Genomic DNA, 16,888 nt, shown 5'->3' with positions numbered 1-16,888 from the left:
GCGAGCCAGTTGTAACTCCTTTGTCAGCCCTGGCAGGTAATTGCTTCTCATGGCCTTGGCAGGTCAGTAGCTCTCTCGCTTTCTCTCTGGCCACCTGAACCCCTGCCCTCCCTTCCTAATGGTTTTGCTCATTTATCGGCCACCGGGTTCCATTCATCTCCAGCTGCCTTCTGCAGCTAGAGCTCTCCTTAATCACCCGCAGTTTGGCTCTGTCCCTTCTCCCTGCCTCCTCCAGCCTCCCCACCACCTGAAAATAGCACAGCCTCTCCTTTTTAGCTTTCAAATGGAAGAAAAAGGGAGCCCCACGTGGGGCCTGCCAGAGAGGTGAGGCAGGTCTGGGCAATGCTGGATTAACCCATTTCTGCCCAGCCCACAGGTGTATACAGTTGATGCCTGTCGTGCAGTATGCAACGTCAGGCAGAAATGGCTTAAACTATCCCTTCGGCCTGCCCTGGGATGCGAGTGCTCCTTTAAGAACTGCATATTCTAAAACACGTGCAACCCTGCTCCAGTCCCACAGCTGCATGGATGTGGGGTGGGGTGTCACTTTGGGGTTAGGAGCAGGGGGTGCCAAGGGTGAATCCCGCAGACAGAACACTCTGGCCTGGTGAAGCATGCAAGCCGTTGAGTTCACCTTTCACTGTCTGTCCTGTAATGAAAGGCTAGAAAGGTTGGCATTCAGTGCCAGAATTATTTCATAAATAATTCACTTTGTGTGAATTTCCCTTTGTCAGGGTAAATTTTGTGCCAGCATTTAAAGAGATGCTAAGAGATGCTCCAAGTGAGCTGGCTCTCAGCCAATCAGGATATCCCTGGTCGAAATCTCCCCTCTTCCATGAACTCCATAGGTCAGTGATTTTCAATGTTTCCCTTCTCACTGCACACTGACCTCTATGGTCTTCTCCGCTTGTGATGTCGCTTATGACTTCCGGGAGACTCTTCCAGGTTCTGCAGCTCTGTCTTTAGGTCAACTGTCTAAGATTGTTTGTTCCTCTCCCAGTGGAGGAAGAGGGACAGACATGTTACTACAGACAGTTGCTCTAAAAACAGAGCTGCAGAACCTGGAACAGATTTTTGGCAATTTTCTGCAAAATTTTCAACTATGCTCCAAACTGTCATGGCAAACCTATGGGCCTTTCACAGCACACCAATGTGCCACGGTATACCAGTTTAAAAATACTGCACTAGGTGACCTTAGGCAAGCTGTCTTGGCCTCAGTCTTCCCCAACTGTAGTATGGGGATAATCATGCTTACTCACCAGTTGCAGTAAGAACAACATCAAGATAATAATAAGCAGTTTGCACATTCCAAGTGCTGTACAAATGTTAAACATTAAGTATTATTAAAATTCTTTAAATTTAAAGTATTAAGTATGCTTTTAAATAAAGTATTTAAAATATGTATATTAAATGAATAAAATATTTGCATTGCTCTGATTGTGAGCACAGTACATTAATAATTAACCTAATGATTTTTGGCTATTTTTAGCTTCTTAAAAGAATTATACTCACTTTTCCCAGTGAACATTTGAAGTGTCTTTATAAAAAGTGGCCTTATACAAAAAATATAAGCAGTCATAAAACAAGTGACAAAAATGTCAAATTGCCACTTGAGTAGCAGGGAACTAAAAGAGCCTTTAGCTTAAATTGGCAGCAAGAAGACGTCAGAGCCCAACCAAATTCAAGTGGAAGAAAATGGAACAGGAAGTCCAAGAGGATAAAAACCTTGAACGGATGTGTGAGTGACAGCTTCATTGGTGCCTGGTGGACATCTCTGGCGAGGGTGTTCCTCGTGAATGCCAAACACAGACGCCTCTGTAGAAAATAAGTTTCTAGTCCTCAGCTTATGGGATATATGGAAAAGTGTACAGGCAGAATTCTATTCAACTGCTCAGGCAGCAGGAATGTAGCTTTTAAACGTAGGCGGTGACTTGTATTTAAGTTCTGCAGTGATGCCTTACTACTCCCTTACAACCCCCCTTTGTGGTTGTAATTAATATATGCATGTAACACATTGTCATGTTTCATCAAACAGAACAAGTAAGTTCCATTTTACAAGCGTGAAGGGCTTTCAAACAGATATGAATGTTCAAGAACGTCTGTTTCCATGTTCAATTAAAAACGTCCCGTCTCCCTACAAAGTAATTTAGGTCTCTTTCTTCCATTGATCTCTTGTAAGTTGTCAAGAGACAAAATAGACCACAACCCTGTATGAACCAAACCTGTCACAGACAGTAGTTTGGAGGGTCTTCCCTGCGATACACAATCTTGTGGCCATTCATAGATGCAAGAGTATTTCTTTGTCATCTCTCAAAGCTGAACCTTTCTAATAGCCAAACGCCACTTCTTTGGGAGAGGCAGAGCCTGAAATTATCTTAGTTTTACTGAACATTCTCCCCAGAATTTCCTAACTTTAGGAATTGTACCTTGCTGCAATATTTGTGGCTATGTGCCTTCCTCTGTGTTGCCACCCCATGGCACTGGCCAAAAGATAATTGAATCCCAAGTTCTGCCTCCCACAGTGGCTCACTTGATGCCCACAAATGGGGCACATAGTCCATAGTGCTCCCCCACTGCTGGTCCCCCAACCCAGCCGTCTTCAACTGGTGTGTCACGGGAGTTCGGAGCACAGCTGTTGAAAATAGCTGAAAAAAATAGAATGATGTATTAACAAAAGTGGTATGTGGTATCCTGCACTCCTAAATGTTTGTGTTGTTGATCTGTGTGATGTGTGTGTTGTGTTAAAATTAAAAATAAAAAAATAGATGAAAAACTCTTCCAGGTTCTGTGACTTTGTTTCTGTAGCAACTGTCTGTAGTCATGAATTTTCTGTCCCTGTTCCTCTACGGGTGGAGGAAGAGGGACAGACAGTTCATTACTACAGGACTGTTGCCCTAAAAACAGAGCCACAGAACTCTGACGAGTCTCTCGGAAGCCATAAGTGACATCACAAGATGCAAAGACCGTAGGGGTCAGTGTACCATGAGAAGAAAAATGTTGAAAATCACCGCCTTAGCAGGAGTTCAGAATTTATTCTGCCCTTGAACATGGAGCTTCCGTGGTACCCATCATGGCTCTGAATCTCATGTAAAACGGACCTGAAGCTTTGTTCGTTTTTTCAGGAGGCCCAGGCTGTCCTGACGTTCGCTATTGACAGTGCTGAGAAGAAAGTGCTGATGTCAAGCACAAAGGGGACGTGCTCTGTGGAACAGGTGAGTCGTGGCTTGGCCTGGCCATCCCTCTAAACCCCAAATCTACATGTACAAACATTGATCTGTATGTTAATTTCTGATATCTCGCCGTCAAAGTCCACATTTCGGGTACTTCCTCCTGTTGTAGACACCTGACCTATCGGATTGAAGCATGGAATCGGGAGATCTGCAGGCCAATAAGATACCAGATAAACGCAACAAAGGGGGAAACTATCCCAAAACTTCCATTGCTACTGGCTCTCAGAGCGCCATGTTCAGTACACTGACAAGAGAGAACCTTTCTTCCTCAACTGCTGAGGTGTTTGTGGAATGTTTATAAGCATTCCAAAGTTTTCAAGAACTATGGCACATAATAAGATCTAGGGTGGCCTTTGGTGGGGAAGGGCCCGATTCCCCCCCCCCTCACCTATGGTCAAGGATTTTCCAAGTTCCTGTATGTGTGATTGCTTTCACGGAGAACTTTCTAGATCAGCGGTTCCCAAACTGTGGGTCGGGACCCACTTTTTGGTGGCTCGCCAAACAGTGATAGAAAGATCAGATAGCAGTTGCCTCTAGCCCGGAGGCTATTGTAAAATCAGATACTGTAGCTTTTAACTGCTCTGCAAGGAACTGAGCTCCTGCAGTTTGCAAGGATGTGTAAATATAGAGAGATAAATTTTTTCCCCGGTTATTATTACTTATACCAGAATAAGGCCAGAATGTGATACCAGAGCAGAAAGATCCATCTGAAATGTTGTGGTTCTTGAAAGATAGCACCTTTCTTCGATTGTAAAAATCCCTAGGAGGATTTAGAACAGCCTGCCCATGTAAACCGCCTTGAATAAAGTCTGCAGAGAAATCTGACGACTAAGAAAGGCGGTATATAAATACATGTATTATTATTATTATTATTATTATTATTATTATTATTATTATTATTATTATTATCAGTGCTTTTTTTGTAAATAAAAAGGTGCAGGAACTCATAACTTGTTAATCATTTATTTATTTATTTATTTATTTATTTATTTTTAAACCATTTTTTATTGGAGAAATAAAATATTTTTTATGTGCTTTCCCCCTAAAGATGAACTTACTTCTGAGTAGACATGCATAGGATTGGGCTGTCAATCTCCACATCCCCTTCCCCCAAGCTACTTTTTCTACACATGGGGAAAAATTCTGTACAGGTGCACTTGTAGCGTGTAGTATGTAGTGTAGCACTACTTCGAAGAGAGGAAGCAGTGAATGGATTCCAGAAAATGGCTTACATGAGTTCCATGTAGTAAAATTACTCTAAGCAACTGTGGGAGTAAGAACAAAAAAGGAATTCTTACACGAGAGGGGTCCTTAGGTGCACACAGAAACAGCTACGTTTGCAAACAAGCGATTAAATATGGTTTAATTCAGGTATCAGAATACTCTGTGTCTTTGGGAAGGCGCTTGGCATGCAATTGTATGTTCTCTGCTGCCCCGAGCAGCTGCAGTGCATTGCTGGAGAGGAGCTGCAAACGCTGGCTGGCGGAGGTCATGCTTGTGGGGGAAGGATGAGGAGGATCTCTGGCAAGGCTGGACAGCACGTTGTACACACGTAGAATCCCTTTTCACCTGCCCTTAGCATGTGAAAACGGGTGCAGATATATATTTGGTGGTGCATGTGAAAACGGGTGCAGATATATATTTACCACCTTTCAGAGCGCGATACCATAGTCTTTCGAGACTGAAGGTTGCCAACTGAGATATATTTGGGCAGGAGGTCTGGTCTAGAGGGTAGAACCTCCGACTGCCTGAAGATAACATCCACAAGGTTGCCAGTTCGAGGCCACCGGCACTGTGCGACCCTGAAGCAGATGACAAGCTGAAGCCGAGCGATTCCATCTGCTCTGAGTGTGGGAGAAGGAGGCCAGAATGTGAAACCAGATCAGAGTGAAACACCTGGACTGTTGTGGTTCTTGAAAGATAGAACCTTCTTTCAATTGTAAAAACCCCAAGGGAATTTAATCAGCCTGCCTATGTAAACCGCCTTGAATAAAGTCTTGAATAAAGACCAAGAAAGGCGGTATATAAATACCTGTTTATTATTATTATTATTATTATTATTATTATTATTATTATTATTATTATTTGTGTCAGTGTTAAGAGCCCAATCCTAGGTATATCTACTCTGAAGTAAGTCTCGTTCTAGTCAATGGAGCTTACTCCCAGGAAAGTGCCTAGGATTGCAGCCTAAGAGCCCAATCCTATGCATGTCTACTCAGAAGTCCACTTTAGTGAATGGGGCTTACTGTGGATAGGATGGCAGCCTCAGGGCCCAATCCTGTGCCTGTCTACTCAGAAGTCAGTCCCATTAGAGGCAGTGGGGCTTCCTCCCAGGAAGGTGTGGACAGGACTGCAGCCTCAGAGCCCCTTCTGTGCCTGTCTACTCAGAAGTCAGTCCCACTAGAGGCAGTGGGGCTTCCTCCCAGGAAAGTGTGGAGAGGACTGCAGCCTCAGAGCCCCTCCTCTGCCTGTCTACTCAGAAGTCCGTCCCACTAGAGGCAGTGAGGCTTTCTCCCAGGAAAGTGTGGACTGCAGCCTCAGAGCCCTTCCTCTGCCTGTCTACTCAGGCTGCAAGGCTATGACAATTTCCTGGGAGTAAGTCCCATTGAACACAATGGAACTTACTTCTGAGTAGACATGCTTGGGCTCTCAGGCTGCAAGGCTATGCACCCTTTCCCAGGAGCAAGCCCCATTGAGCACAATGAGACATACTTCTGAGTAGATATGCCTAGGCTTGTGCTGCAGATTGGCACGGGGCCGCACCAGCCAGCTTCCTTCCTCTCCTCCTCCGTCAAGCCAGTACCTGGGCGTTCCGTGGGTGCCGCAGCCCATCTCCCTGGCTGGCTGGCTGGCTGGCTGGCTGGCTGGCTGTTTGTCCTCCTCCTCGGCGTCAGAGCATGTCCCCCGTGCCCTCCACCAGCTTGGAAGCTGCGCTGGGAAGCAGAGCGCAGGGGGAGGGGAGGCAGGCTGGGCTCAGGCGAGAGCTTGGAGATGGGGCGGGAGAGGGTTGTTGTGCAGTCAGGCAGGGGCCAGGCGCCCGCCCACCCTGCACCCCCCAGCACCCACCCAGCGAATGCCTCTATTTTGCTCCCCCCCTCCTGGAATGCCTCCAAAGGGGGGGGCCCTGCAAAAAGGTGCCGGAACTCCGTCCCCCCGCGTTCCATTAGAAAAAAAGCCCTGATTATTATTATTATACAGGGTGACCCCAAAAAAACAGAACCCACAAATCTTTGAATAAAACTGTTACAGATAATTGTACACAGATTGAAGTTCGAGTCCAGTAAGTTTTTTGTTATCTGCTCACAGAGATGTCATCTTAATGAATGGCCCCAAACTTGTGCTGGATGCAGTTTCTTGAAATTTACTGGACCTTTGTAGGATTTAATAAAATTTTTATGGGTTCTGTTTTTTGGGGGGGTCACCCTGTAAATAAAATATTGTTTCTTTCTAGACCTCCTTTTGAAAAGTCTGGTAAACCAAAGTGGGTCCCGATAGAGTGTTATTTTAAAAAGTGGGTCCTAATTCTAAAAAGTTTGGGAACCACTGTTCTAGATCATCCCACTCTGATAAGGGAGTGGCAGGGATCGTTAGGTGTAACACTGGGAAGCCTCCGAAATGAATGGGCCTTTGCTGCCCGGCTGTGGGCAAAACAGGGCCGGAAAGAATTAGGAATGTTAGTGTAGCCAAAGAGATTCAAAGTCAGTGGTCTTAATTGTGGCGGAATATGTTCAAGGGATGCGTTCGGAGCCAGATGGATTTTTGAGTGTTTGCGGCTGCAGTGGTTTTACTTCTCTCGGGCCAAGTGCCACTAAGATGGAGCAAGGCGTCGCGCTCTGTCAGGAGAGAGGGGCAGGAGGGTTTGGCTTCAGTTCCCAAACCGTTTGCGTATTCTCGATCCCCGGTGCCTGACCCTGTTCCTGGACATGGCTCCTGACAGCCTGTTTTGGCGGGCGGCTCAGGGGGGGCCCCGCCAGCCGCGCTCGTTGAACGTATCCGTCTGCATCGGCCAGAGCGCCTGTCCCATTCCATCCATCACTTTTCCTTAGCGCTTCATGGCGAGGAGGGGAAGGTGGTACAGGTGCAATCAGCAACGGGTAGGAAATGCACACAAAGATGGGGAAAGGGTGGATCGATTTCTGTCCTCCCTGCCCCCCCCCATTCATTTAGGGAAGGCATTTAGTATTCCGGGTGAGGACTGTGGAGTCTTTTCTCATTACCGTCACCACGTTCTTGCCAAATGGCTTGGAACGCCGAGCCCGTCCTGCTCTAAAGGAACAATTATGAACACTGATGTGCTATTGAGCAGAGGTGAAGCCAGGCGCCATTAATTAGACAGTGTTTCTGTCGAGAGAAGGGGGGAATCGCTTTTATTTTGGGGTGAATTCTAATGAGTTGGTGCTTTTAAAAGGGGAAAAAAAACTGAGAAAACAAAGTGAGGAAAAACAAAACCAGTGGGTTTTTTTCTCCCTTTTATTTGGGATTTACTTAAAGTATTGGGAGAAATCCCTCCATTTTGGTTTGTGTTTTTTAAAACCTGCCTTTTTAATTGAAAGCACGAATACAACACAATAATATTGTTACTACTATGATTTTAATAAGAGCCGGCACAGGGCAAACCAACCGACAACATGCTTTGCAGGATAAAAAATATCTTCCAGTTCTTTTTAGAAAGAGACAAGGAGGAGGCCTGGCAGATTTCCCCAGGGAGAGAGTGGAAGCCGATGGGCTCATATAATACATGCTGCAAGTTAAAGGAGCCCGTGTAGGGAGGTATATTGTAGTCAAAGATTTCTCCCAAGCAGGACGGAACTGTTTCAGATGCCTCGGGAAGTAAGCCAAGTTGCATATCTATGGAGGGGGGTGTAATTAAAAATTTTCCGTTAAGGTTATGCGCACGATTCTACAGGCTATGCTATGTAGGCAAATAGGCACATTTCCTTATCATGCACTTTTTTTTCTTGTGAAACCTAGAAGGGAAGGAGGCAAAGAGGCCTCTTGTGGGAGAATGTTCTGGAATTCTAAGCCTGCACCTTATGGCGGTCAAGCGAGTCTCCATGTAAGAGGGGATCTTTAAGGAAGACCTCATCTTGGGGTTGGTTTATACAGATCGCTTGTTATGAACGGATATGGTTTAGAGCAAACTGTCAGGTGAGTCCTCGTTTGGGCTCTCCCACTTACCCTTGCATCCAGTTGGCTCCAAATTGGAGCCCTCCGGAGGGCATTTGGAAGGTGAAGTGGGTCTCTGCAGGCCTCCAGAAGCAACAGGAGTCACTTCTGGTTTAGTTTTGGGTTTGTGAAAGTTTATTCCAGTTGCGTCCAGAAGCCTGCATAGGTCTGTGAGATACAGGAAGCTGGACTAGATGGGCCTATGGCCTGATCCAGCAGGGCTCTTCTTATGTCTTCTGAGGTTGCCGTGAAGGAACCAGAGAAGGAAGTGGTTTGCGGCACCCTCTGCTTCAGAACAGATGGGTCATGGCAAGGGGAAGTTTGAGAGCCGTGGTTTAAGGGTCAAGAGAATATCATGTCCTGGCAAACTTTGTAGCCTTGCTTCTTCTTTTTTGGCAAGCAAAAGCTCAGATAAAGGGCTGGAGAAACATGTATGACTTTCCCCGGTGCAGTTCTTTTCCGCTCAACTTGCCCTCTGGTTGGCCTTAATTACCCCTCCTTTCTCTGGACTGAAATGGACCTGCTGTAATTTAACAAAGAGTCTTGCGGCACCATGAAGATGCACCATGTTTATTTTGGCACATTTTTTTTTTCTGGGCTACGGTTCACTCTGTCGAGTGTAATTCAGAAGCAGAGAGATGAAATGCAAGCGGTTTCACGTGTAGTTTTAAAACTTGCAATGCGCCCATGCTGCCAGTTTTCACCTGAGTGGCCCCCACACAGGTTGCATGCATGAGAACCCCCCCCCTCAGATATTGTTCCTGGGCAGTACTCCAGCATTACGGGAGGGGGGGGGTGTTCCCGCAAAGGGCACACTCAGCTGGCATCCGTCAGCAGCTGCTGATGTTTTGCATCCGTCAGCAGCCAGGGGGAAGTTTTGCCTCGGGCAAGAGCAATAGCCTCAGGGACACGCAGGATAAATGATGGCCCTAGCTTGGAGACACTGGGCGCAGGCTGATATGGCTGCTAGCTAGGAAACCACATGGGGTGCAAGAGCAGGGGGAAGGGAGTATTGTTCCTGGCTTTCAGACACAGAGATCAGGAGCTGCCAGGTCCGGTAATGTTCTCTTTTTGCTCTCTGTTTGCCTCCAGTGGGTCAAGTTCTGCCTGATTGACTTCTGCCACGGAGCCCGACATCTATTTCATAGATAGCTGTCTGGAAAAAGAGGCCGTTAACCCCCCAAGGAGAGGGAGGGGAGAGGCCTGGCGCTCTTGGAGCACAGCCACGGCCTGGACCCCTGCGTATCATCCAAATTGTCACTGCTCAGTGCCTCTACTCCCCTTGGGGCAGTGGTTGTTGGGAAGCATCTGTTCAGGTTACGACGTTTGGTCTTTCAGAGCGGCCCAGCTCCCTGCTCTTTTCTTGCTTGTGGGGGAGGGCCTTTTGGCTGAGGGGGGCCACCGGTGGGGACTGAGTAGTGGGCAAAAACTTATTGTTAATTATTATTATAATTATTATTAACAGTATTTATATACCGCTTAACTTCAGCACAAATCCCATGATCAAAAGCCCAGCAGAACGTCCAAGGGCCCTGGTGCTGGCGTCTAGCCTAGACGCCTTTAAAAGGGGACTGGACGAGTTTCTGGAGGAAAAATCCATTATGGGGTACAAGCCATGATGTGTATGCGCAACCTCCTGATTTTAGGAATGGGTTAAGTCAGAATGCCAGATGTAGGGGAGGGCACCAGGATGAGGTCTCTTGTTATCTGGTGTGCTCCCTGGGGCATTTGGTGGGCCGCTGTGAGATACAGGAAGCTGGACTAGATGGGCCTATGGCCTGATCCAGTGGGGCTGTTCTTATGTTCTTATGTTCTTATGCCCTGCCTGCGTTGTGAGGGCTGCAAATGTGTGTCATGCGAGTCTGGAGAGCTTTGGAGAAGGGCAGCCTGCAGTGTGCTCCAGATGAAGACCTGGCCTACGAGACTCCCTGGGACTTTGTTTGCACTGACCCGAGAAGGGAAGAGGGATGTGCAGGGTTGGCCCCCCTACAGTTGCGGGCAGTGTGAGCCTCTGTGCTGACCAGGGCTGGTGCAAGAAGTAGGAGGTCCTAGGCCTTTTTGCTTCTTGTGATGCAGACTCTGTCTTCCGTGTGTTCTCTTGCCAAACACAGCTCCCCCCCCCCAACTCCTGCAAGTGACCTTGGGAGCTAGGAGTGGGGGGGGGGGACCCTCTCCCAGCCTGGGTTTTGCATGTGGCTGCCTTGAAGAACAGAACTGAAACACTGGCAAGGAAACCCTGGATCAGCTCTGTGCAGGTGGAGATCCTCTGTAAGCCACCTTGGAATCAGGAACCAGAGATGATGCCTCGGTGTATCCTTGCTGCTCCCCCTACCAGGCTGTAGTGCCTCTCAGAAAAGCCCCCCGCCCCATTTCCAGACGGACACAGCTCCCTCCCCTCTTCCAGGACTGGAAAGGGGTGGAAACGGACCCAGGCAGAGAACCGTTTTCTGCCCCTGCTCCAAAACGGTGCCATTCCTTCTTTTGCAGAGCGTGTCCGCACATGGGTCTGTGCACGCTGGAATACCTGCGAGCATTTCCGACTTGCGTTTTGTGGTGCGTGAACGCAGACCAGGTCACAAGTGCCACAGGGTCGTGCTGGATGGGTAGTGAATCCGTGTGCTGCTAGATGGTCTGGAATGCGTGCACCCAGACCCCCGAAGGCCCTTCCTCTGGGCAGCATGGCCCGCCTCAGAGCAAAGCAGGAAGCTGCTCTTCCCACCCGCCTCGGATCAGGCAAGCCCAGAGATGCTGTCAGACCGACTGAGGAATGCCAGGGAGGAAATTAAAACAACCCCTTTGAACTCTGCCGATAACAGCTGTTGAAGGGGAGCCCTGGCAGCTTTCCATCAACATGGCCTTGCTTGTTAATGGGAAACAAACCAGTAGCAGGCATGTGGGGGGGGGGGAGTTTGAATGCTTGGGTGGGGTGGGTCAGTGGGCTCATCTCTCCTCCTGCTGAGATTATGTCACTCCACGGCTCCATCTCTGCATGGTCTCCCTGTCTCCCCCCCCCCCCACTTCCCCACTGCTTCTGACCTTCTAGGCTCTCCACTGTTAATTCAGAGACTTGCCCATCACCTCCCCTTCTGGTCTCTCCTCTGCTTATTTGCTGTTATCCTCTTTTGCAGGATCCTCTCTGTCCTGCTGTGCCCAATGGCATAGCTAAGGGGGCAGGGGGTGCATCGCCCCAGGTGCCACACCTTGAGGGTGTGTCTTAGAGGCCTCCGAAAGGCACTTCTGTTTTTGGCAAAAACCCGGAAGTGCCTTTTGGAGGCCTTTAAGATGTCATATGGAGGGGAGTGTTAAAATTTGGGGGGGGGGTTATGGGGGTGTTAATTTTTGTGCAACTGTTACCCTGCACATGCCTGATCTTGTCTAATCTCGGAAGCTAAGCAGGGTCAGGCCTGGTTAGTATTTGGATGGGAGACCACCATAGGCTTATACCACAGTCTTTTGAGCCTGAAGGTTGCCAACCAAGCTAGTGCGTTGACGTAGCTATGCCACTAGCTGTACCTTCCCTGTGCTGATAGCGCTCATTCTGACACCTCCATCATTTGGGTTCTCAAAATGACCCAGTCCCTTAAGCAGAAAGCCTCTTGACATACCCTGATTGGAGGTGGGTCGTCATCCTGCTGAGAGAGGGAAACTGACTATGGGGCTCCTTACCTGTGCCCAGTAGGTGGGTGGATAAAGAGGAAGGGGGTGGATGAGCGTCCACAACAAGAGGACCGTTGCACGTGACAGCTAGTGCCTGTGTGTCTGCTCTCCGAAGATTGGCAGCCATTGAGCAAGACTGGGGCAGAAGCCTGTTAAAGGGCCTCTCCCTTTTTCATTCCCATACTTCCTGTCCCTTTTGCAGAATTCAGTTCTCTTTTTTTTTTTTTCTTTTGTGGGAGGGAAGCAAACCAAGTTTCTAGGCCTTATGGGTGCCAAGATTGGCTCCTGCAGAGCATGCAGGAAGATGCCTAAATTAAACCTTGGAAGCCGGAACGGGGAGGGAGGCTGAATAAGATTTCCAACTGCGGGGGTGCTTCAGTGCCCAGTGATTAGCGGAAGTGGGGCTAAATTTATGCACGCAAAAACAGTAGCATGTCTAAAAGGAGAAATGACGCACGTCTCTTTTGCACAGGTGGCACAATTCAGCCTGTCTTGGCCAGGAAGCCGCATCCTTTCTTGTCGGTGCGCATAGCTCTGCTGATAATAAGTATGTCTGCATTGTCCCTGGATCAAGGTGCGCACACATGTGTGTGCAGGAAGGGGAGTTGGGGGTCTCTCCTGGGAATTAATTGTGTCTCCCCAGGGAGGCCTGCCTGGCGCTTTTGAGAGCCACTGCGATGCACTGGGGTGGATTAGCAAGGGCTTGGGTGCTTGCCTCCCGCGCGGAGCCTGCGCAACTGTGCCTGTGTGTACGACAGAAGATTGATGCGTTCTCCTATTGAGCGGGAGTGCAGAGCGAGTTCTTTATTTGTAGCTGTTTGTCTGCAGTTCCCTCTCGCCGCACCCGGACAAGGCGAGGAAACCGTGTCCGCCCGCCACTGCGTGTAAATCAATTGCCAGGCGCCTGCTCCCAGTGCGCCGTGGCCTCCCCGACATGGGGGGGATGAGGGAGAAGCACAACATGAGCCGACGTGGCGCATGCCAGCTCTGCTCTGCCTCTGCCGCGTGCCGGCACTAATTGAGTTGGAAAGTCCGTAAGCAGCCCTGACAGTTCCTGACAGTCCCGCGCAGTCTGGTCTGGAGCGGGGAGGTTGTCTGGTGTTGAGGGGAGAGAGTGTTGGGGTTTGATAACCTCCCCTTGCATATAAATTGACTGATTAAGACCCAAGACGAGAGGGGGGCCACTGGTAACCCCTTGATTCTTCGCAGACTTAGCGGAAAAACGGGCATCGGGGTTTAATTGGCTCCAGGGAGCCAGCAGGTGTCTGGGAAGCCGCAGATCAGTAGCGTGTCCCAGAATTCTTTTTTCTGCATCTGTTTTCTGAGCAAAAGCCTTTTATTGCTTATCCCTTTGATAGCTCCCACTTGCACTGTCTCCCCCACTGCGAACCATTCTCTCTGTTTCACACATGCACAGCCCCGATCTCTCTCTCCTCCCCCCTCTCTTTCCTCTTCGGTGCATTTTTGGTTTTGTAAGTCTGCCAGGGCCAGGAGTTGCACCAGCTTCAGTGAGAGAAACCCACTGGTGTGGAGTGCAGGGCTGCATGGGAAAGGGTGCAGCCAGGCACCCAAGTCAGGGTGACCGAGTACCAGTCTTCACGCTTTGCCTTCCCGGAGAAGGCAAGGGGGTGTCGCATGGTGGTTTTCCACCCCAGTCAGCGAGTGCAGCAGTTTGTGGACCTCTGCAGGAGTCCGCGGCTCAGAATGGGCTCTCTGTGGTCTCCCGATTCCTGGATCAGGAGGAAAGGAGCTCCTCTGTAACATGTCGAAACGCTCCTCACTGAGAATCCGCTTCAGGAATTGGATGGTCGGATCCCGTTCTGCGAATGGACAGGATCAGGGAGCAATCCGTTGTGTGTTGCAGGGTTATCACATGGATGTGTAAAACAAAATGACGTGCAAGCGAGTCTGTGGCAAATACTATGAATTGTGGGGGTAAACCAGAATCTGTGGGGCTGAAATGATACCATATGCATGGGAACCTGGAGGCGGTTTCCCTGATTGTCTGTGCCCCAACAGAGATGAGCTCTGTGGTAGGTGAACCTGAAGTTTGTTGCCTTCAGAAGGCCCTCGTGTGATGATGTGGCTCTTGGGGAGGGTGCTTTTCTCTCCCCCCACCTCTAGGGATTCTGTTTCCTGGTGTAACTGCCTGTCCTCTCCTCCGCTCTACAGCTCCAGCAGTGCATCGCCGCCTCACAGCAAGCCGCCAGCACCATCTTCCAGTTCTTCCGCGATTCTGCTTGCAGGAAGTACTCCAAGTGGTGACTCCTCGCTCAGGCACAAGGGACAGATACCGGTTGCCAAAGGGCACCGGCGAGGCTGGTCGTGTTTGGCCTGCCTCCTTCCGAGCGCAGCCTCCGTTCCTAAAGTCTTGGGGCCGCCATTTGACCCCTGCGGACTGAGATTGCGGTGCAGGGTGTTTTAACAGCCCCCTCGATTCCACTCAGTGGCTTCAGCTGCCCCTCGGCACCCAGGACCCTCCGCTAAGAGGCGCTCGAGCCCTCGCCTGGAACTCGGGAGTTTCCAGCTCCGTCATGCTTTGAGCCGTGCCTTCCAGCAAAAGCCGCGACCCCACCAGCCTGTGCAAAAGCAATCTCCGCTTTTGTCCTGCTTCCGAAGTCAGATGGTTCCTTTTCCAATTTTCTGATGTCTCTGCCTGAAATAGTCTGGCAGTCATTAAACCCGCACTCTCTTCTTCTTTCCTGTCTTCTCCGTGCCTCGTACTCTGCTTGCATACTCTAATGAAGCCATGGAAAGGCTTGAAAGCGAGGGACATCAGCATTCTCCCTGCCCAGGAACTGAGACCTGCTTTTCCCTTTGAAGCCAAGAGCCCGCATGGTATAATGGAGAAATGTGTCCAACTAGGGGTGGAGAGGCCCGGTTTCAAATGCCCCCTCCCAGCCATGAAGATCCCTGGTAACCTGCAGCCAGTCCGTCGCAGCCTCACTTACCTCGCCGTGAGGATAAAATGGGGGGCGGGAGGGCAAAGAACCTTGAACACTTTGGTAGAAGAGTGGGATGGAAAAATTAATTGGGACTGTAGTATCCCCAAACAGGTTAAGGTGGGCAAGGTGCTTTCAAAAGCGTGGCCACTTCAGTGGGAAATTGTAGCTCAGTTTCCATGCCTCCCCAACTCCAATCCTCAAAGTGACGTCCTTCGGGTTTGGATCTAGATGCTACCCAGGGCCCTGTACCCCCCCAGCACCCCTCAGCTATGCTGGTGGGTCTAGAACTTCTAGGGTGAGGAGCTCTACCTTCACTCCCATGCATGCTTGCTCAGTCATTGATATGGCTTTGCATTCTGAGAGTTGCATAGCCGTTTCTGGACCACCACGTTGTTCTGAGGTGGTCTGCCATCTCCTCTCCCAGCACAATTCCTGACTAGGCACAGCTCCCACCACTTCCTCAGCAGCCCATGGGGGGGGCGGGATGCACTAGATTTCCCCAACAGGCCCGCATCATGAGCCTCATAAATACAACCGAGATGGGGGGGATTCTACCTTCCCCCCCCCCATGCATGTTAATATTCTGCGGAACTTTTTCCTGCTTGTTTTTAACTTTGCAGTTTGGCAGCCGCAGAGGTGAGGCTGCAATCCCCTGCCAAGTTGGAATCCACTCACAGCTTGGTTTATGCTTCTTCATTGCATCTCCTGGCCTCCGGAATAAAGGGATGCGCTGGCAGAAGCAGAAATAAATGTGGTTTTCCCCTGGGAGTCGTATACCCCCCTAGGCCCGTGTCCGCACTCTAGTCCTAAACTGCAGAAAGAACAACGGCACAGCTTTGTAGTGGAGCAGAATTCCTGGGATCAAGTAGCTATTTCCAGAGCTAAGACAGAGAGCCCAAGCATCCCGGCCTGTAGCTCTTCTCCCAGATCTGAGGAAATGACAAATAAATATTTCATAAATAACCCTTGGCTCTTAACGTTTTATCATTTTTTCCTTGTAATAGGAGGATAGATGGGTGTCTTGTTAGGAAGAGCTGAGCTCGGCCTCCTTTGCCAAAGCCATTGGCTGAGTCAGGATTTGAATTTGGGGCTTGAATTTGCTGGGAGGTTTGGCAGTGAGCAGCCTGTATGCCAGTCTGGCTTCTGGAGAATGGCTTGCCACCTCTCAAGCCGTCTCCTCCTCCTTCCCCCTTAAAAGGAGACAATTCAATAGCTTATGGGCATTGGCAATGGAGGGGAGTGGGTTGCTTGCAAAAGTGGCAGGGGTGTTCTGCACCTGCTCCAGATGTCCTCCTTAAGATGTAGTTGCTGATTGCATTATCTCATCTTATTATCTTTCTCCCACTCTGGTTTTGCTTTTATGTTTTTCCATCCCCCATGAGGACCAGAAACCTACTTAAAAACACTAAACCAACTTCTGATCTAATTAACCGACTTAGGGCTCAGTCCTAACCAACTTTCCAGCACTGGCCCAGCCACATCCTGCCTCAAGGTAATAAACATGTCCTTACCTGGAGGAGGCCCCCTTGACTGCCTCCCCACTGCAGGATGCAGTGCACCCCACATTGGCACAGCTATGTCAGTGCTGGAAAGTCGGTTAGGACTGTGCCCTTAGTCACCCAAAATTGGGGCTGGGTTTCACATTCTGTGTCCAGTGCATTGCTAAAAACAAGCCTGTACAAGTGTGCAGTGCGCTGACATCTATGTTTCCGGAGGCAGCTGGACTGAGCGGGTGCTGGTCACTCTGCTAAACTGCATCGATTCATCTTCATCAAGTCCTGGCTCCTTGCGATCTTGGGTTCGAGCCCGAGCCTGCTGCCTCGCTTCCTGGAGTCCCTGCCACTCCTTAACCTTCACCAGCTGCCCTGGTTTGAGGCAAACCGCCTGCTC

The 16,888-nt window shown here is 49.5% G+C and overlaps 1 protein-coding gene across 1 annotated transcript in view; it reads left to right on the top strand.

Annotated features, from left to right (window-relative positions):
* The window catches only part of EXOSC5 (exosome component 5), a 29,547-nt gene extending 13,610 nt beyond the window's left edge, over positions 1-15,937 (top strand). The window contains exons 5-6 of the mRNA XM_066638410.1: positions 3,123-3,212; positions 14,226-15,937. Of these exons, the coding sequence (XP_066494507.1) occupies positions 3,123-3,212; positions 14,226-14,318 (183 nt within the window). The 3' untranslated portion in view covers positions 14,319-15,937. The remainder of the gene's footprint in view (positions 1-3,122; positions 3,213-14,225) is intronic.
* Positions 15,938-16,888: the final 951 nt, after the last annotated feature.

The sequence above is a fragment of the Tiliqua scincoides genome, chromosome 10 (assembly GCF_035046505.1).
Source record: "Tiliqua scincoides isolate rTilSci1 chromosome 10, rTilSci1.hap2, whole genome shotgun sequence".
NCBI lineage: Eukaryota > Metazoa > Chordata > Lepidosauria > Squamata > Scincidae > Tiliqua > Tiliqua scincoides.
This window is presented reverse-complemented; position numbering and strand designations above follow the sequence as displayed.